At 43.7% G+C, this 21,924-nt stretch overlaps 1 protein-coding gene across 1 annotated transcript in view; it reads right to left on the reverse strand.

The window, feature by feature from the left end:
• Acad11 (acyl-CoA dehydrogenase family member 11) overlaps window positions 1-21,924 on the reverse strand; it is a 62,229-nt gene that overhangs the window by 38,350 nt on the left and 1,955 nt on the right. Inside the window, exons 2-10 of the mRNA XM_051205918.1 lie at window positions 18,023-18,122; window positions 15,077-15,202; window positions 14,496-14,657; window positions 12,604-12,768; window positions 9,446-9,587; window positions 9,016-9,137; window positions 7,945-8,051; window positions 6,884-7,010; window positions 987-1,064 (exon numbers count right to left, since the gene is read on the reverse strand). Of these exons, the coding sequence (XP_051061875.1) occupies window positions 987-1,064; window positions 6,884-7,010; window positions 7,945-8,051; window positions 9,016-9,137; window positions 9,446-9,587; window positions 12,604-12,768; window positions 14,496-14,657; window positions 15,077-15,202; window positions 18,023-18,122 (1,129 nt within the window). The remainder of the gene's footprint in view (window positions 1-986; window positions 1,065-6,883; window positions 7,011-7,944; window positions 8,052-9,015; window positions 9,138-9,445; window positions 9,588-12,603; window positions 12,769-14,495; window positions 14,658-15,076; window positions 15,203-18,022; window positions 18,123-21,924) is intronic.

A 21,924-nucleotide genomic window follows, 5' to 3' on the forward strand; every position in this document is an offset into this window, starting at 1 on the left:
ACGTCTTGCTTTCCAGGACTCCGTAGATTTGGCTCTAAGACTAAATTTGCATACTTTGGTGCTTCTTATTCAATCGGAATGATGGACACACACACACATTTGAGTGCAGCTCTGTCGAATGTGTTATGCCCTGCGGTATGCACATAGCTGGTAGGACCTGAAAACATGGAGTGTGACTTGACAGCACACTGGACAAGGCGTCCTGCTTTGTCCCTGCTCCTTGCTGAACAAACCCGGGGCCTTGCATACAAGGAGAGCTGGTCCACTAAGTTACAGCCCAGCGTCCACATCCCAGGCCCTCACGTCAGTGAGGGGCACCAGGGAACAGCATCAAGAGACTGTCTTCATCAGAGACACATTCAGGGTCCTAGGTGTTCCAGTGCTGATAGCAGGCCCTCTCTCCCTCTCCCTCTCCTGCTTCCTCCCTCCCTTCCTCCTTCCCCTCCCCTCCCTTCTGTCTTTCTTCTCTTCCTCCCCAACCCTTCCTTTCTATCTAAAACGGAATCATACTGCAGCTCTGGCTCACTATGTAGCCCAGGCTGGCCTCTAATTTGCAGCAATCCTTCACCTTCAGCCTCAACCTCCCTCCCAAGTGTGAGATTACAGGTGTGAGCCACCATAGCCAACCACAGTATTTTTTTTTTTTAAGCCCAGATTTTAAAAACCCTTATTTTAAGGAAGTTATCCCTATTCTAGGACAGCAAGGACCGCATGAAGATATTCTGTCTTGAAACCACCCCGCCCGTGCCAAGAAAAAAGTGATCCCTGGAGGATGAGATGCTATCATGCCTCTCATCCAGGTACTCAGCAGGCAGAGGCAGGAAGATTGCACAAGCTGAGACCAGCCTGTTCAACATAACCATACAGAAAAGGAAAAAAGTTATTGTTATTGTAGTTATCCTTTACCCACACTACAACAACAACTAAGGCCCCCAGACATGTGCATATGCATTCCCTGATGGTGAGTACTTTCTTGTCTCTCTTACCTTTAGTTTTTCAATCACTAAGGGGTGTTTCCACTTTTCCACTGAGTTTTCGTTTTGAGCATAGTATTCTGCTACTTCCTTAAGACAGAGAAGGGAAAATGATTAGGGAAACTTAATACACAATAAACAATGTCATGAGTGGTGTGTGTGTGTGTGGGGGGGGTTTCCAAGGTAGGGTCATGCTATGTAGCCCAGGGTGGGCCAGAACTGGTCATCTGCATCAGTGCTGGGATTACAGCCATGTGTCACATTCTGGTTAGCAATGTTTCTTTTTAATACTAGATGTAGAATAACAAAAATTCTAAATGTTTGCTCCTGAAAAATTTATGCTGCCTCAATACTCGACAGCATAATCTCATGCCCAAGATTTAAGTATTCTGCTTCCAGTGCCATGGTACACCAATGTGCACAGAAACACTTCAACTAAAAAGGCTGGGTGAAATGTTGCCAATTAAATATCTGTTAGGTAATGCACAGTCGTTTTAAGCTTCACCCTTCAGGGTGATGGGTGCTAAGCTTGGCCTCTGGGCTGTGGAGGCTGACATAGGCTGGCTCTCAATGGGCCACACCATCAAGGCACAGGTGACAAAGGCAGGAGCTGGAAACAGCAAGGAAAGCACGGGGTCTTTCATTCCACCCAAGTTAGGAGGGTCGAGAAGTGAAACCTAAGGAAGGAACAAACAGAACAGAGGGACACAAAAATCTACCATTGCAGGTGGAGCATGGGGACAATGCCCCACACACAGCTCTCAGTTTGCACTGAAATAGAAAAAAGAAAATGTCTCACCCCGGAACCTGCCTTCACCCAAGCATGGGATGCAGATGCCAGACCTGCGCAGTTCCCAAAACTCAAGCCCAAATAAAGTTTACAATGTTCTATGACAGCAGCTGCAAGCACCTGGCAGAAAATAAAACTGGCCCCCTAGATGGACAGATGCGCTTTGTACAAAAGCTCATGTAACTCCTTAGAAAAATATTTCACCCCATTCACTACCCTGAAAAATCACTACTCTCTCTGGGAAACCTGCCATCCCAGGCAAGAATCAGCAAAAGCAGCAGGTCAACAAAAACAGTCATGCTTTCTTAAAACAAAGATAATACTCACATTCACAACACAAAATATTTGTGGTTAGTAATTCTAAGAACAAAGGAAGGAATTACAATGGGGTAGTAAAACTCACAAAGCAAACTACCCAAAGAAATAAAAACCTTAGCAACCAAGCTTAAAAAATGTCAGGAAGGTTTCTCAAAGGTTGGTGGGACCGGAAGCCCCTGGGGACCCCAGACAGATGGAGAAGGTATGCAGGTTCTAAATTACTTTGGTGAGTCTGGGCTTTGGTTTTTTAAGAGCTCTCCCGACATTTCTCACGTTCCCCAAAGTTAGATAATGGTGTCTATGGAAAGCTTAAAAATGTCTATGAACACTTAGAAAAAAAACATTGTGAGGAAGATCTAAAGAAATTACTCAGCACAAACACTCAAGAGAAGAAAAATATGAGTGAAAAAGGATATGATAAATTCACAGAGGTTGAGTTCTGATTTCCATGGCAACAATGAAGTTAGAAATCAGTGCGAGAGGATGGTGAGATGGCTGAGAGCATAAGGTGCTTGCTGCCAAGTCTGATGACCAGGGTTCAATCCCTAGAACCTGACTTCTATATGTATATACCCCTCAAGCAGCAAACAAAAGAAATTAAAGGGTGAATATCTTTACTCAGAAAAAGTAATTAACAACCTAGAATTCATGTCCCAAACAAACTGGATTTTGATTGGGGGTGGTAGTGGCACATACTTACAACCCCAGCACTCGAGAAGCTGAGGCAGGAGGATTATGAGTTTGAGGCCAGACCAAAATAATTAGGAAGACTATGTCTCAAAATATAATACCAAATTTCAAAGAATCAGGACAAAATAAAACTATCATCAATAGGCAAGGTATACTTATTCCCTCAGTAAACAAACAAACAAACAGCAGCAGCAAAAGCCCGAGCAGACTCTTAGCGAAGGCACCTGGCTCCAGAAGAAACATCTTGTTAGCATCCAGGAATACCTTGGCCTCACCCCTGGGTGGCCTGGCAGAGTGGGTCACCCCTGCACACATGGCAAGCAGTACCTTGGCTCCATGCCCAGCTGCAAAATGGTCCCTTTAAGAGCCGAGCTCTGCCTACTTCCTCTCTCTTTCTGTAGTTCCTCTTAGGAGACAGGCAGGTGTCTGTCTGTCTTGTCTCTCTTCTCTCTTCCCTCTCTCTCCCTCCCCCTTCTTTCCATCTCTCTTCTCTCTCCCATTTCTTCCTTCCCATCCCCTACTCTTTTCCCTTCCCCCAATAAAACTTCCCACATAAGTTCTGCCTGCCTGGCGTATTTGTCTTTCAATGGGATCCACCAAGGGACCTGCCAACACATCTGAGTTGCAAGAATGAACGAACGAAGAGGAATAACAACATGGGTAAATTTAAATAACACTATTCAGGCCAAACAGTAACCTCTGATTTGTACAACCAAATCAATACAATGAAAGCACTGGACGATGCTCACCTGATACTCTAGAGATGGTGTTTATAAATACTTACCGCACCTAGGCATCACTGCTTTCCTTACACTTCATCTAAGAGAATTATGGGGGTTATTGTTAAAACTTTTCATGTCTATCCTTAAGTTCCTGTGGACTATTCTTCTAACATGCACTACACTCCTCCATCCACTACCATGGTCCTCTTGGGGAAGCAAGGCTGGTCTGGAGTGCAGTTCTGTATGAGGCAGGCAGAGGCCTGCACTTTCACAGGCTCCAGGATGGAGAGCAACTTGTCACTTGTTTGTCAGGAAGTCAGTTACATCAGAAGGTTTCCTGTTTGGGGCTGCATATTATTTCTATTTCTAGGGTTGCCATAAAAAGTCAATGCTATTGTGTTGGTAATAAATATATTATGAAAGATGTTTATGATGTCCTCGTTCTGACTACCTCTTTATGATACACAATTCTGAGAAATCAAATTATGCCTGTGTTTACATGCCCCAGGAGGGCGGCTTCATCTTAAGCCATGCTGAAATGATAGGAGTAATTAATTACTCCTTTAATGAACTACTATATTTCTCCTTCCCAGAATTAACTGCCCCTAGCCCAAATCACCATGAGCTGAGCCATTCATCTGGGTCTGCCCATCTTTCTGAGTCAACTTTCCTGATTCCTTCCCTTCAGGTGCTGGCCCAAACCTAAGCACACTTTTTCTGGTACGTTGTATTTCCTTACTCAGCTCTAACGCCTTCCCCCTCCAGTGTGGCCGACTTCTATACTGTCTTGAGTGTCATGACATGGTTCTTCTCTCTGAGCAGCTGCTGAGAGTTATAACTTGACTGCCCTGGGGCGTTTTCCTTTTCACGTCTAATAAAACTGCTTCCATTTGAGCCCATTCTTAAGTCTTTTAATATTGAGACTATGAACCCCACAAGGGGCCCTCCATTTACCCATGCCATTTGGGGACCATGAAGGGACTCCCTCAAACCCTGGCAACATTATCACCATGGTCCATGTGTGCTCCTTACCCTGTGTTACATGCTTCTGTCATGTATGTGGGGTTTGGTGCTCCTCATGGATTTTCTACAGGAAGAACTGACTTGGCACATTCTTAGAGATATGGGTTATATGCTCATTTTAGGCTATCCAAGGAGTTTCCAAAGGTCACAGAAATCGTCCTGCCAACCTTATTTTTTCTCATTTTGGAAAAATACATAAAACACATAGAAAAAGTCATCAAGAATTTTAGTAGCTGGAGATACATGATGGTAGAAGGGGCAGTTGTAGTTTATGATGCAATCTTATTTTCTAGACATGACCATTTCGGCTTGGCAACCCAGTCATAATAACATTGCATAGAATTTAATGTTTTCTCTCTTTTATTTTGAGAAAAGCTATTTACTTTTCTACAGTTCCTTCCAGATGTGGATATCCTACATCTGGGGCTTAGCACTGTTCAGTTCACCCTACAGGATAAAGCATGCACATGCTGATACAAGTATTTGAATGAAGAAATAGTGCATGTTATCAGATATGGGAACATAGCTTTGAAATCTCTGCCAACACAAAGTGGCTTTCCTTATCACACAAGCTTGGGCGAACTTCTCTTTTTACAGTCCGTCTGGATTTTATTTGTTTTCACTTTTACCACGAGTTCTTTACACATGTTTTAGAAGCTGAATGGCACTGAGTTCAGAGGCACAACAGCTTTACTTTGACCCTCCTTTCCCTGCTGTAGGGTCCCTGGAACACCTGCCCATCTTGGCTTGTCTTTAGAATCATGGGCTGGTTGCAGGTACCGGCACGTTGGTAGACAGGCTTTGTTTTAGTGTGAGCATGCACGTAGGATTAGATGGACTAATAGGGGAGCTGGGATCTCCATCCAAATCCCACAAAACCAACAAAAAGCCCAACAATAGCAGGGGCTGCTCTAGCCCATCCATTCACCTTCCTGTTGAAGCTCCGGCTTCCATGAAACACATAGTGTTTGTTGTTGTTTTCAAGCCTTACATTTGGGACAACTATCACTGCTGTGTGTGGTTGAGGGATCAGCCCTAGAAAATGGGTAAGTCTTCAATCACCTTGATTTTTCTCTTCCCTTTGCTCTCCTCATCAGCCAAGCACATTTGAGGAAGGCGAATGCTGAATTCAGACTACTATCTTGAATTAAAATGGTTGTTTTCCTCTTTTGATACACAAAATTTTAATCTTAAAACTCAAACTTAAAACACAAACTATGCAATGTCACTGGATGCAAGAGGTGACAATTTTAGGATGAATACTTCAGTATTTTTGAAAAAATGATAGCTTATTCTATGCTAAATGTTCATCTCCAGATATTTACCAATTCAGCTATTCATATAACACTAATGTCCCTATAAACACATCTTACTTCCAAACGCTGCTGGGAGAATTTTGTTTTTTGGAGTTCCCCATTGGACTCTGCCAGTCCAGCTCTGGACCCTCAGAATCATAGGTAGTAGTTACAATGCAGTTAGCTGTGCGTCTTTTATTTTTTGAGACAGGATTTCTCTGTGTAGCTTTGTAGATCAGGCTAGCCCCAAACTCACAAAGATTCACCTGCTTCTGCCTCCTGAGTGCTGGGGTAAAAGGTGTGCACCACCACTACCCAGCTGAGATTAGCTGTACTTCTAAGCAGACCTGTTCACACTGAAAATGAAAACAAACAAACAAACAAAGGAAACAACAACAACAAAAAAACCCTGTGACCACACAACCTACCCAGCCCAAGGTCATGACCCTTACACCGACCCTTAGAGGGTATGGACTGGAAGCGAGCCCTCTCACTCTCCCCACAAAGACACACCCACTCCTCTCACACACGTCAAAAGCACACTCCCCTTCTCCCTTTTCCTCACAGTCTTTGCTCCCTCTTTATCTCCTGTCTCTGCAGCGGCAGCAACCCGGTCTGTCTGTCTGTCTGTCTTATTTTCAGCTGCTGCCCAGGTGTCCAGTCTGTCCTAAGGTGCCCAGTACTTTACTCAATGGATGCTGCCTCACTGCAACCCACGAACTTCAATGTAACCCCTCACAGCAGTGGCTTATGGGAAAGGAAAGGGCAGTATTTATGTGGCTTGAAATGACAGGCCAAAGGTCATGGCCATGTCTATTTGGGGAGGCGGCAGTTCTCAAACTCTCAAAGCTGAAGGTCACTGCCGCAAAGGGAACCCAGATGTAACTTTTACTCCTTATTTCTGGGCCCTCGAGGCTTGTTCCCTCTGGCCTCCCATAGATGTATGTGCATACCCCCCCGGGCACATTTTAGCTTTAAATGTCAGTAAGGCTCGGGTTTAAGGGGTGTGGAGAATGGAGGGGAGTCTGACCACCACGAGATAGGCATCGTTGATGTCCTGTCATACTCTACCTTTTCAGCAGGAAAGATGTGCTGTCTCATGAACTGCTTCACTTTAGCAAGAACTTCCTGGCCTCTCCTGGTCTGTGCAAACAACTGGTTTTTAGGGTCAACCTGTGGCAGTACAGTTCTGAAAGCTCTTGGCGAAAAGAAAGAAAGAAAGAGGATGTTACAAAGATGCCCAAAGTCAAAGTCGTTATCATGTATTTCTTAAAACAAAGTGTCAAAAACAAAAAATAAAAACAAAATAAAACAAGGTAAAGTCTCCCCAGCTTACCAAAAATAGCCTTAGGAAGAGCTACCATATCTGAGAATCTGAGAGGCTTGGGCTTATTGTTGCCCAATTCTGCTTTATTAGCTATCTGCAGCTCGAGGGAGCAAAACCAGACAGAGCCTTGCGAATGCCAGGCAATTGCTCCATTGCAGAGGTACAACCTTAGCTCCATGGACATTTCTGTTTTGTTTTGTTTATAGCATGGAGTAAAGGTAGGATTGCTTTATTCTGAACACTAAGCTTGAATGCTTAAAGAGCTACTTGGGAAAACACAGCCTTGCATGGCCTCAGTCAGTGCTAGCTTTAGTGACATTGGCTGTCACCACCACAAAGGGACAAGGAAGGTACTGCCCAAATCATGCTTGTTTCTCAGATACCACCACAGGGAATTTTAAATATAACCTTAAAAGAGAGAGAGAGAGAGAGAGAGAGAGAGAGAGAGAGAGAGAGAGAGAGAGAGAACATGTTTCAACATTATATCAGAGGTAAGTGAAGGCTTAAGAAATTTCCTGGAAAGCATTATACACACATTGTAGGAGAGACAGGAGTGTGACTGGAAAAGTGTGTTAGACTCCTCAGAAATACTGCCTCAATAGAGTCATAGTTTCAAAGACACTGTGTTAAAAAAAAGTAGTATCGCTAAATTAATAAATAATCTAATAATATCATGTACATGTAAGTAACAAATATTATAAGAACCATTTAAGTGAAGAGATGACCCCAGGCTAGCTCTTGGTTTTCTGAGACCTAGCTAATAGAGGCTGTGAAGTGACTTACCCAAAGACTCTGTTTTCCTTACCTTTTTGAGAGCTGAATTCCAGTTTCCGCCAGGGGCTGCACAGTATTGGCAGTCAGAAAGCTGTCCTCAGATGAGTTGTTTCCCAAGAGGTATCTACTATAGACTCCCTACAAATAATAAACATAGGACAATTCAAATCTATTGAAAATGGTACCTCAACTATCTAATTAGTCCTCTGAGTTTACCATCCGTATGCGGGACTAAAACCCACTGGGGCCATAGATGTCAGTCAGACCCCTGAGGCAGTAAACTTACATGAGAGGTAACTCTGTGCCTCTGAGTGAGAGTCACACTCATGTCATGAAGTTGTGACACTCTAATCTAGGCATAGGTGTAACTGATAAACCAAACTGGAAAATGACCCCAGCCACTGCCAAAACAGCCAACCTGTAAGCCGCATCATCTGTAATTAATGATCACTGTTTTCCCTTTGGAGCTATGAAAATGAATCAAACGCTAAAACCAAGGAGAAGGCAATGAGATGTGTAACAGCAGTTTTGTTCCCCGATTTGAGCAGAGCACGGTTGGCTGAGTGTCAATCAGCTCTTCAAAATTCTCCATTTCTGCGCTTCTGACGTGACACGCCCCCTTCTTCCATCTTCATCGGCGGGTTGAATGGGTTTAGAATCGCCCTGGGAACACACTTCTGGGTGTGTTTGTGAGTCCATTTCTAGAAAGAGGTGAGTGGCTCCATGCCATGGGTGGGTCCCAGCCTAAACAAGGGGAGAAGACTTTTCGGTCTTCAACACAGAAGGGCTTTAGCTTGCTTTTACCCCAAGCACTCACAGTGGCCTTTCCTCCTGCATGCGTGTCCCTATTTTGTCATTATATGTCTTCTCTCAACGCCCTTCTTGTTTGTCATACAAAAAAGTCCTGACCCATGTGAGCCTCAAACTTTCTCCCCATGGAAGTTCTTTTTGTAAATTCTAAATGTGTATGCTCCTCCTATCTCACCCTTGCCCTTCCCAGGAGCACAGTGGCCGAAGAACCAAAACAAAAGGGCTTGAACCAGAAAGCATTGCTGGCAGTCCATCAGCAAGACACGGTGAAGCACCTGCTTAAAATAATTACCTGTGCTATCCCAGCCAACTTAAAAAAAGAAAGGGCCATAAAGAAATTCCAGTTAGGAAGATCAGGGTCAATTCCCCTGCGACGGCAATATATCGAAATCAGCTCTTCCATCAATGGTATTCCTACGAAAACAGCACACAGCATAAACTTTAATATAGCACAGAAGACACAATATGGCATGCAATGCAAAGACAGTCACCACTAAGCCTGTTCTAAATACTGATACCCTAAGTAATAAATATGAAAAATTGTGTATTGCCACAGATTATGAAAAGTGAAATGCTAAGTTTAGAAAACCCGAGAGATGAATTAGAAACATTTTAAAGGAACAAAATCCTCATAAAACTGCAAGAAACTTAAGTCCTTCAGCTCTGACAGTGATAAGGGGGAGTTTGTATGAAAGGCAGCTTTGGTAGCTGCTCTTCTGTACCTGTGTTCTCTTGAATGTGAGAGCCTCCATTTATCATGGGCAGTGTCCTAGGCCAAAAGTAAAACAAGGACAGATGGGCCAAGTCGGACAAAGGGTGGCCGAAGGTCGAAAGCTCCCAGTCCAGCACCGCTATAACCCGACTCTGCAACAAGATGTACACAGGCCTTTGCCACGTTGAAATGAAGACAAACAGAATAAGGAAGCAGAAGATTCCATACATTCAACAATCACGCTTCCATCAAAATGCAACCTGAGGTCATAGTTTGTAGTTCTTTCCCACAGAGGCGTATCTCATGGAAACCAACCAGCCTCAGCTGTCTAGAGCCAAGGCCTCTGGTTCTCCTGGGGGCTGCCAAACCTCCTCTCTGCCCTGACATCTCTGCTAATAGACAGATGCAAAAAAAAAAAAAAAAAAAAAAAAAAAAAACAGCTTAAACTTCTCAACCGGAGGAGCTGTAGTAAAAAAGAAATTCTAATGATGAATTACATTTTAAGAATTGATGGATGAGCCAGCATTTGCTCTGGTGATGAATCTAACTATATAATAAATATACTGTTACAGCAATCATATTTTAGAGTAAGTCATATAAACAAACCAGGAGAGAGCTGATTCCCTCAAATTGTCTTCTGACTTACACACACACACACACACACACACACACAATGTGGCATGTGTCTGCCTTGAGCTCACCACACACAACATACGTAAATATAGTTTTAAGAAATTTTAAAGGTTGCCAAATAATCTTCAGAATTGAAATTGTGAGGGAAAATTAATAACTAAAAGATATGGGGCTCATGGCAAGAAGGGAAAACCAGAAAGAGCAAGTGCTTCTGCCAATAGATATTGATGACTCCCTGACTGGAGAGCACATTCTCCCTGCCCCCCATTATCTCAAGGCCACTGAGCCCGCCGGTCCTAGAGAAAGAAAACCCCTAACCTTGCAGGTGCACTAAACAATCCTGCCTTGTAAAAACTTTGTACTGTAACCTTGGAACAATCTCTGTAACCTTGGAAACCTTATGGGCTGAGACTAGCAGTCTCAAACCTCCCTTCCCCTTTAAAAACACTTCGCAATTGTAAGCAGGCACCTTACTCTTCTGATAGAGTGAGGTCCCAGCCGGTTCAGTTCTTAGCAATAAAAACCTATTGCTTTTGCACTCAGGAGTCACTTCCTTGGAGGTTGAGGAAACCCGGTAGGCACAACAGAAATGATATGCACCAAGATAAGAGCAATGGCTTACCTAAGGGACTGAGGTTGGCTGGGAAGTGGTAGTACACACCTTAAATCACAGTGCTTGGGAGATAGAAGCAGGCAGATCTCTGTGAGTTCAAAGCCAGCCTGGTCTGAGAGAGAGTTCCAGGACAGCCGGAGCTGTTGGACAGCAAAACCCAGTCTCAAAAAATAAAAGTAAAAAATGGGTGGGTGGGGTGGGGCCTGAGGTTGAGGGTAAAGTGCAGAGAGTGATACCTCAACTAGAGTGTTCTATACGGTGGCATGACATCATGTGGCTTGTATTCTGAAAGGGTCACTCCATATGCTATTCTATGGTAGACTGGGTGGGGGGGACTGGGACAATGACTTAGGCAAATGATCCGTTGCCAGAGAAAACAGCAATGTGAGTCAGGGTGTTCCAAGCCTCCAAGTGCCTTTGTGTATGGTTTTACTCCCTTGAGTCTTTCGATAAGCTTAGACATACCATTGAAGGGTTGTGGGCTACTGTGGCTCTGAATCACACAGATCAGATCTACATTCAAGTCAGAGTCTAGGTTACAGAGTAAAAGATACTGCCTAAAAAAAAAAAAAAAAAAAAAAAAAAAAAGTAAAAGTAAAAGGAGGAATGGGAAACAGATTATTGGTAACATGCCTGACTGGCTCAGGTTTAATCTAGAGGCACTGAAAAAAAAAAAAAAAAAGGTCTCATTTGATTAGGATATAAAGTTGTAGCCCAAGTGATATTATACAGCAAAAATAAATTAAAGGTCTAAATACTTAGTAGTCTATACTCAGGAACTGTTTTAATTCTCACACATCCTTCTAGTCTAAATATTTAAGTTAACTAAGTACTAAGGATGACAGTTTTTGAAATAACAGACTGTGGCCATTGCCCCTGCAGGGTAAAAAGTCAAATGAACTTGTTCAGGAACCACAGAGTCTGAAGAAGGAGCAATCAATTCTGCAGGATCTCAAAGGAGGTAGAAAGAGCTATTGACCTACATGGGTACGAGGCCCAGATGCGGTATACAGACATATGTTGTGGAATATTATTTTAACTGGGAAAAGAGTTGTTACATTTGTTTATGTTGCAGAATAAGACTTTAACTGTGTAAAGGTGTGTTACTTTTGTTTATGATGCATTTGTTTAACGGCTTGAGGGTGTGTGTTTAACTATGTAAAGATGTATTGCAGCTGTTTCACTTTGCCTGCCTAAGACACCTGATTGGACTAACAAAGAGCTGAATGGCTAATATCTGGGCAGGAGAGAGGATAGGCAGGGCTGTCCGGCAGAGAATGATTTGGAGAAATCTAGGTTCAAGAGGGAAGAAGGAGGAGAGAAGGAGGAGAAAATGAAGGACACAGCCCCTACAAACAATCTCCCTCTAAAGTTAAGACTCAGGGAACTATAAATCGTCATTTGTTTGGGTTCTATCCAAAGAAGCACTGTGTGTATTTACACAGAGAAAGACTAGGTTAATCTCATATAACTCTTCTGTTGAAGCCTCAAGGGGCTTCTGGGATTTCTCCTTGAGTTTATACTAAACAAATGACAAATTCTCATGACACAGGACAGAAGAACTCAAAGGAATGTAAGGGAACTAGAAAGAGCTAGAATGTAAGCAAGCTAAGGATTTTAAGTAGTAGACTTAAATCTTTTATAAGAGTGACACTCTGCAACCTCTAAGACCTTCTTAAGTGACCACTGTGATGCTGTTTAAGATTAGGACCAGCCCCAAAGGCAGACAGAGTCCTATGCTATAGAATCTGTAGGACTCGTCTCCAGAGGCTTTGAGTGGAGACAGTCTGAGCTGTGAAGAGGGACAGATTGATCTGGGCTCCTTTAGCACACGGGGGGAGGGAGGTTGTGGGGGACATCTGTTTCCTTCCAGAGTCTCAGGTCAGACCTATGCCACACATCACAAACACGATTCATGGTACCTCTTTGGGGTGGAAAACTATGTTATCCAGCTTGAAGTCTCCATGAATCAGGCACTCCTCGTTGTCATTATCTGGCAAGTTCTCCATTAGCCACTTGGAGAGTCGGTCCATGGCAGGGATGTCCTGATGGGCCGAAGCCAGGTATTGCTTTGTCCAGGTGGATACCTGAATGAGAAAGTGATAGAAGTAAAAATAGAATGTGGGAGTCAATGATTCTAAAGCAAGTTCATCTGTGCCAAAGTCCACTTTACTCCTAAACAACTAACAAACATTCCCCTGGCAGCCTGAAACACTGCTATCAGCCAAAAACCCCAAACATTAAAGTTTCTTTCCCAGCTAGTGCCATTTACCTACCTAGGCTTCTATCAGACAAGAAGTAAAAACACTGGTATAGGTATCAGGAATGGTCTTCATATAATAACTACCTCATGGAAGGATGAAATGCAGACAAGCAACACACACGCACACAGAGTTTCTCCTTGAAAAGGGGATGTGAAGGCTAGACAGAGCTTTTCCCATTTAAATCCTTTTCTACACCCAGAGAGTATTTTAAATGGATCAGTAGGGGTAGATCAGACTTTGTATTGCTCAGAGAATTAAAAGCAAGCAAACCCACCTATTCTCAGGGTCCTCTAACAAATGAGACCACATTACTCAGTTGTTCACATCTCTCCATTGCCCAGTGTGGGGAGGAACAGACTGACCAATTTAGCACAACAGAGCAAAGGCCTTCAACTTTGGGGTCTCACTATAAACCTTGGATTCCTCATCTGCAAAATGAAGAGAATGTCTATGTCCTGCGGGGTTTGCAGAGATTTAAAAAGGGGATGTCTACAGCTCATTTAGCACCCAACCCAGCACGTAGTGACTGTTCTCTCAGACTCTTCCCACCCCCACCCTCAAAGGACACACATAATGGAATGCAGCCCACACACGCCTGGTCTCACTTGTATTTGACGGCAAGAGTTACCATCTCCTTCTTAATGCTCTCTTCCTTTCCCAATAAGTTTTCCCTATCTAAGCAAAGGCATGCCAATCCCCATGCCTTGGACACACAGTTCTTGGGATGAACAATTTACTAATAGGTATTAAACTCTGGGAAATACACCATTTCTCAGCTCTGTGTATATGAGACTCATAAATGGGTTTCTCAAAAACAACCACAAGTTTCTTTAGGGCAAGAATCTACTTCTGCTTTCTTGATATTCAAAAAGAATTCCAAAAGTAAATTAAACACACAAAAGCTCAATAGGTATTTGCCTCGCACAACTCAGAGAGGCAAAAGCGAGTAGAAAATCTATTGGTAAACCAAGTGAAGAGTTGAGATAGAAGCTTCTACTGGACAGAAGTTATCTAAAAACTAAAATCAGTACAGGGCTTGCTGGCAGGCATGAGAACCTGAGCAGACTCCCCAGAACCTGCATGAAGAGAAAACAGATAAAGGGAAGGAAGAAGGAAGACAAAGCCAGCCAGGTATGGTGGTACATTCTTGGAATTCTAGCACCGAGGAGTAGAGACGGCAGGACCCCTGAAATTCACTGGCCAGCCAGACTAACCACGAAGCTCCAGGTCAACCAATGGGAGGCCTTGCCTCAAAACATAAGGTGGGTGGCTCTTGCATATGGCACCTGAGGTTGACCCCTGGCTTCCATTCCACATCCATGCACACATGCTTTCATGTATACACGCACACACGTGTACCCACTGAACACACACACAACAGCAGCAACAATAACATTTCATGCTAAAAGTACATCTGGAAATATGGCCACGGTTGATGTTAAAATGGCAAGATTTCAGAGAGCCACTCAATAACAGGGTGTACTTTGACTCGCCACTTTTAGTGCATTATTTCTAAAAGCCTGCAGCGTGCTGTAACGTAGACAGCTTACCTGTCTTTTGCAGTACCCGACTCCAATGCCATATCCATCTAGCTGCAGTGACTTTACGTTCAGTGAATGTAGCCACGCTAAGGTTTCTATTGCAGACACATATATAGCTGCACGTTCTGCTGGGCTAACTCCAGGGATTGAAAAGTCACGAAAGATGCGACCCTATCAAAGCCATCACAATGGTCAGTTGAAATAGCTGGCAAACAAAACATGCACTGTATAGAGTGTGCTGCTTCCAGGCTTTAAGCCTCTTATAAACCACATCTCTACATTTAAAACAATTTTAATTTGCTCTCAATGGTTTGTTCTTTCTATGTGGAAGAGCCCCCCCCCCACACACATATCCCCACCTTCCTGTGTGGCTACTGCCATTATAGGTAGCTCTTCACTGACACCTAGAGGGCTGTTTAAGCATACCTCATTGTGTGCACTCAAAATTGTAAGCCCTTGGAAAGGAACTGTATTAAAACGTTGAATAAACAACATTAGCTATGACTATAATAACATTCAATTAATATAATGCCATAATTAACCCCATGATTGAAAAGAAAAGCAACAACCGAATTAGACTGCTAACTTACCTGTACATGCTCCATCACATAAAATTCCGTTCCGATGACAGCAGCATTGCTGCAGTACAGTAGAGGCTTGGGGACAGGGAATCCAATGGCAGACAAGGCTTTCTGAACTTTGAATTCTCTATCAATCTAGACAGGATTATTAGAAACCAGAAACAGAAATTTTATAACCGCATGTGAGCTAATCTTAACTAAGGCTATTGGTAGAAAACTCTACCAATAAATAACCCAGAGTTGACAGTGACCATCCCCTTAGTAGGAGGCTTGTTCAGTCCTTACACTTACAAAGTAGGGCAGCTCTAAAGTGTGACGGTTTATTTGGAGTGGAAAGGATAGGCATTTGCTTGGGGCTCAATCCTGGCTCTTGCAGCGTGAGGGCAGCGGTCTGGCTGTATTTCACAGGGTTTGTTAGAGCAGCCTTCTGTTCTCAGAGGTTCCCTGCTGGCTGGCTCATCTTTCTCTTCACGATTTTCAAGAGGCTCAGGAGGGATTTTCTCTGGTCAGATATATGAGCTGGGGGAGGTGGGTGGTAGCTGTGGGAAGGAAAAGTCACCCATCCCTGCTGGGCATCAAGGGAGAAGCCTGTTTCTAAGGAGGGGCATGAAGACCCTTACAGGCACGTTGTCTGTTGTGGGGATGCAGGTAACAGTAGCGAGAACCAGGCAGCCAAAGCAGATTGGTATTAAAGCTGGAGCCCACGTAAGACAAAAAAAAGATGACATGTAGGACACACATGCAGACCCAGAAAGGGCTTATAGCAGAGCTGGGATACAAGTGAGCAAGGATGATGCATGCACTCGGAATGTGCCTTGCTCCAGAGGCAAGGGAGACTGACTAGTCCTAAGGAGGGAAAACCATTCAGCCCACCTTGACATCATGGAGTAATGCAGCCACGGAGCAGAGCAGTCACAAAAGCCAAGGTGAGAACAACCAGTGGAACCAATGGCTACTGAAAGAGGTGTGTGTGTAAGTGCCCTGGTGCCAGGAAATGAGAGGCAGGTAAAGGTCGGGGACAAAGGGGTTAGGGAATTACAGCCTGGATGGCAAAGCAGGAGCATTGCTTTGTAAAACACAGGTGGATGCGGGGAAAACGGAGGCAGTTAAGACAAGTTACTCTACACCGGTGGGGCTGGACTTAAGCCGAGGGCATGTGTTGTGCTGTGTTCTAGTGGAATTCAGTCAAGAAGAGAATCAAAGAGGATTGCTACTGAGGTACAGATTTCTAGGCATGGGTGAGGCTTTCCTTCACTCATGCCATGTTGACATTCACAAAAGTTACCCAACTTTTTTTTTTTTTTTAAAGCATCCAAGTTACTTCATGTTTTCAGGAATATGATGGAGCCAAGAAAGTCAGAATCTGTGTTCCTCAATTACTATGATATTAAGTCTACCTCAACCTCACAGTGATCTTTCCCCAGTCAATCATTAGAAATCACAGGATGGCTGGGTGCTGGTGGCATGTGTCTTTAAATCCCGGCCCTTGGGAGGCAAAGGCAGGGATCTCTGTGAGTGTGAGGCCAGCCTGCTCTACAGAGCTAGTTCCAGAACAACCAGGCCTATGCAGAGAAACCCTGTCTCAAACAAACAAACAAACGAACGAACGAACGAAGTACATCCGCTGGTCCAAACGTAACTCCCATCTCACAGTCCTTTCCTTCTTGGGACCTCTGTCTCTCTGTATAAAACGAGAGTTTGGGAGAGGAGTACTCAATCAGCCCCAAGGGGTGAGAACAATTGTTCTCCCATTTTGTAGAATGGAAAATGGGCAAAGAGAGGCTAAGACCGACTGTGCAATTCAACAGGAAATGAGATGGAGCAACTGAGGCTCCAGAAACTCGGGCTGCTACCAGGCAAGTGCAAGATTCGAGCCCAAGTGGCCTGAACAGATGGGGCCCTGTGAGCCCAGCGTCCTGCGACTTCACACCACTCTCACAGCACGATGATCAGCTCTGCCTTGTTTCTTCATCCTGGATACGTGGGATCCCTGTCCCGCGCCCCCCACCCCCAGCCCTGCAGTAGTCTTTATCTTCAACAGACCCAAAAGGGGCTTGAAGGAGCAGGGCTTTGTAGGTCAGGAGAGCGAGCAAGGCCCACTGTGCATCAGGTACGTTTCAAATCGGAGAAAAGGTTAGTGGTGCAGGAAAATGGCTGACCCCAGAGCTCTCGTGATGTGTGCCAATGCCAGATTCCTGTGGGGTTTGTCTAAACAGGCTGTAAGCAGTGGCTGCTCCCTGACTCCATCTACCCAAGCTCCGCAGCCCACCCCACCCCCCAGGCTTTGGACCCAGGGTGCACCAGGATGACCTCTGCTCAGCCTCACCCCCAGGGTCTTCCTACGAGTCTGTATAATATGGGTGCTCTGATAGGAAAAATTCGCTAGATATCCATGCGGACAAAGATCAGCGGCTTGCAGAACACACACCTTCCTTCTTACCTTCCCTCCTCCACACATCCACCTTCCCTTCCTTCCTGTGCGATACTAGGAATGAACCGAAGAACTCACACTTGCACATGCCAGACAAAAGCTCTACTACTAAGCTATAACCTCAACTCTTCCTTACGTTATTTGACGTATACAAAATAAAGTATCTTATGTAAATAAAGCACATGAGTACAGTGCCATCTACACACACAGAACACTTAGAATGTTCTCCAATACTTGGATCTATGTCCTCTTGTCTTCTCTAACTATCCCAAGGTAATTCCTGTTTTTGAAGCCCACAGGAGACCTGGTGGTGTTCAGAATGACGGTTTAAACACAGCTTTAGATTTCCTGCTTTTTCAAACAAAAGGGTGTGCAACTGAAGAGAATATTTAGCTAAAAGAGAAGTGCGTTTCCACTAGCAGTAATGGCGAGAAGACTTCCCAGTGCAGCTTGAATGGCCTTCGTGGTTTTCAGGGACAGCAACCTGTATTGGCAGAACTACTCGCTGTGTGTCTGTACCATACCTTATGTGCCTTGGGAAGAAGAGAGCCCGGTGGTTTCTTCCTCAGAACATAGGCTTGAGATCCTTTCTGGAGGAAAAAGGTTGGATTGGACTGTCCAGATCTGGAGAAAAAAAAGGTTTATTAAAGCTCAATTATAAACATGTCTGCTTCTTCCTGAAATCCTAATGAAATGTCAGAAAAGATAAGAACCAAAATAAATGTATCTCAATGCTGGGGTGACCACAGGGGTGCCTCCAGCAGCTCATGGAGGACAAGTTCATGGTGATACTAAATAGATGGCAGCCTGCTGGCAGCTGAGGATTCTACAAACATAACATTAGAAATGCTTTCTCCAGTTCTAACAAAGACAAAAGGGAGTAAACAAACACAGAAGCCCCTGCTGCATTGAGGGACAACACAGCACTGGCTAAATCTTCCCACTCCACTCAGTGGGACCCAGCAGTGGGAAAACACTGATGGGCTCGGCACACAAACCACTTAGTTAATAGTCATGATGGTTAAGAACTTGAACAAGACATCTGGTGCTAAAGAAATTGCTGAAGTCTGTTGTGAGAGATGGTACTCTGACTATTGATAAAGACTGAATTCTCTGGCTAGGTGGGCAGCTAGGGATGGGTTATTTTGGTAAGATCCTGGCTATCCATCAATACCACAAGACCCTAATATACCATCCTTTGTCTCTTTGAAACAAAGATAAGAAATAGCATATAGACAGGAGATAATCAGATGACTTTCTTTAGAGTCCTTGTAGCAACCCATCAGAAATGTAGGGCTTGTTCTACATCTCCTGTACCCCTGCAGTGACAGGTTGGGTATAACGCATGAGTATGTGGGTCCTACCTGGTTGAGAAGCCTGGCAGAGTTCATACATGCCAACAAAACAAAACAGTACAGACTAGGTAGTTTATAAATTGCAAACACTTACTTCTCATGGTTCTACAGTCTGAGACATCCAAGGCCAAGGGCCAGTAGACTTGGTGTGTAGTGATGACCTGCATCCTTATAAATGGTGTCTCTCATTATATCCACACACAGAAAGGGACAAGGCAGATCTTGAGGAGGGGAGGAAGCCAAGCAAGGGCACACTGCTAGACCAAGTTATTTAGTGGGTAGCTTCAGCCTGACCTGTGAGTGTAATGTGAGGGCTGGACATGGAGTGAACGCTAGAGAGTTCTCTACCTGAAAGTCATTTTCTCTCTGAAGCAAGCATGGTGCAGATGTTATTCTCCTGAAACTGGCTAAGTATCATCTTGGATGCAGCACCATTTAGGCCAAAAGAGGCTCTGACAGTCCCCAGGGATAGTTCCTCAAAAGGGTAATGGGGGGGGGGTGTGAGACGGCTCAGTGGGGAGGTGCATGCCACCAAGCCTGACCACCTGAGTTCCATTCCTGGGACCCACATAGTGAGAGGACAGAACCAACCCCTTCTGACCTCTGTATGTGCACAGCATTGTATGTGAGCACATGCTCACACGATACAAAGTAATTATAAGAGTGATGGGACTTGCCACTAGAGACCTGGTAAAGCAGGGTGTGTCTAGAAACAAACATAGCTGGGAAAGCATTGACATCTACTGAAATAAGCCCACTCTTCAAATTCATGATCACAAACCTCAAAGGGAACCCCATATGGCAGCCATATTTCTTCAGCCCACTAACTTCATTTCTCTTCTCCTCTGACCCCTCTCTCTTCCACGTTCTTTCATCACTAATCACCCAGTGTCATATTTGAATGAGAAAATAGGAACAATCAGATGTGAACTTGCACAAGCTTACACCACTTGGCTGTAGCAGGGTCTTCTGGACCCACACCGACTTCCTTTCAACATTTACATAAACATCCCACCCTATTGATGGACAACCCCATTTTTTTTTTGAATTAGATTACAAATAATTCTTGTCTTCTCAAGGTCTTTGCATTAGACTCTTCTCTTGCACAAATTCTTAATCACTGGTTGTTTGGTTATTTCCGAAGCCTCTTCTTGGTCCCTCTTCGCCCTCCACTGCAATTCTCTTCCTCAAAGTCTGTCTTGAACTCACTTCAATCAAGCTTTCTTCCCTCTTTCCACTAATGCAGCCTTTTCAAGGTCACTAGTGCAATCCCTGACTCTCTTCTACCCTCTAGCCACGCCTCCTCAAACTCCTCTGCAGCCTCCTTCTAACTCTTCAGCTTCTGTACCACTGGGGTGCTGTGGCTGAATCCCCAAATGCCCATTTTGTTTAGATTTTTTCTAGGTGAGCCTTGCTGCTCGTGACTTCCAGTGCCTTCTCTGTCAACTGTTCTCACCTATTTTACTCCAACCACACTTCTGTGCCTTAAGTACCTCTGCTGGAACTTTGTAACACACTAGCTACCTTTGCCCTCTTCAGTGAACTCCCAACACAGCAAGCAGAGTTTCTGTTAAAAAAAAAAACAATGATGATGGCAAATTATTTACTCCTCTACTCAAATATCTCTAATCCTTCCCACTTCAACTTGAAGCAAAAGGCAAAGTCCTTATGACTATCAACAGGTCTCCTGTTGCCCCTGCTTATGGGACTTAGCTCTCACTGGTCTGTATTCCTCAGCATATGAGGCACGCTCCCATCTCTGGCCTTTGCTTCAGTGGTCCACCATGCCTGGATAGCTTCCATGGCCTCAACCCCCCCAATGGTAGGCATACATTAAGCATGAGGCTAATGTTTTATTGTGTCAAGCTGTATGTTTACATTGTTGTTTAATTATATTTTATATTCCCAAAATGACCTAATATTTGAAAGTTAAAATTTTTGCATAACTAACAAGAATGTTTACAAAGTCTAGAATGCTCAGCATAACTACAGCAGACAAATGCCACATTGTATCTTGAAGAAATTACCAGATCATTGAATAACTCTGTCTTGAATTTTGAACTTATTGTTCTCTTGAAGTTTTATCTCCTTAAGTAACATGCTCTATATTTGTCCCTAGTTTTTATATGTGTTATGTACAGCTGTGGTTGAATCATTGTCACTGTTGTATGGAGTCCACCATATAAATGAGCAATTTATTCTTCCACTCTATTGCTAATATTACTGTTTTGAAGTGTTTTCTATTACAAGCAACATGATGAATATTTTGTAGATGATTTCCTGATAACCTGGTATAAAATTTTCTTGACCCTAAGAAATAATATTTCTGGGGCAAGGGGCATGTATATCTTTTTTACCTGTTTTACAGGATCATGTCAAGTGTGGGTAATGGAAGTTATACTGACTCATACTTTAATGTCTCATAGCCTAAGCAATTCACAAATTCTCGATATATACATATATAAGTATATGTTACATGTACATGATGTGTGTGAACATGTATGCCACAATATGCATAAGGAGGTCAGAGGATAATTTTGTGAAGTTGTTTAAGGGTAACTTTGAACTTCTAATCTTATTGCCTCTATCTCCAAGTGCTAGACTTACAGGTATGCACCACAGACAATTCCTGGTTTATGTGGCACTGGGGATTGAACCTCTAGTTTCTTGCATGCTAGGGGGTCACTCTATTTACTGAGGCAGACCCACAGCCTGAGTGGTTGTTCTTTTACAGACAGTAATATTTCATAGGGATAAGAATTATCCCACCACAAGCTCTTGAAAAGTCTTTTTTCCTATGGGTCTTCACATTTCTCCCAAGCTGATTCTAAGTGTCAGCCCTGTCACATAGCTTCTATAAACATGTAGGTCTTTTATGAGCTCTCTATCTCAATGACATATTTAATTGCTTGTGTGCTAATAACATGCCACTGTTTTCCCTTTACAAATGTTTCTGTTAAACCCGTAGGCCTTTCACATAAAATTCAGAAGTGTTTTTTTCAAGTTAGAGAAAAAAATAAGATTTTGACTGACATTGCCTTGAATCTGCTGGGACAAAAGAAAAATTTACA

Source organism: Phodopus roborovskii, unplaced genomic scaffold (assembly GCF_943737965.1).
Source record: "Phodopus roborovskii unplaced genomic scaffold, PHOROB, whole genome shotgun sequence".
NCBI classification, from domain to species: Eukaryota; Metazoa; Chordata; class Mammalia; order Rodentia; family Cricetidae; genus Phodopus; species Phodopus roborovskii.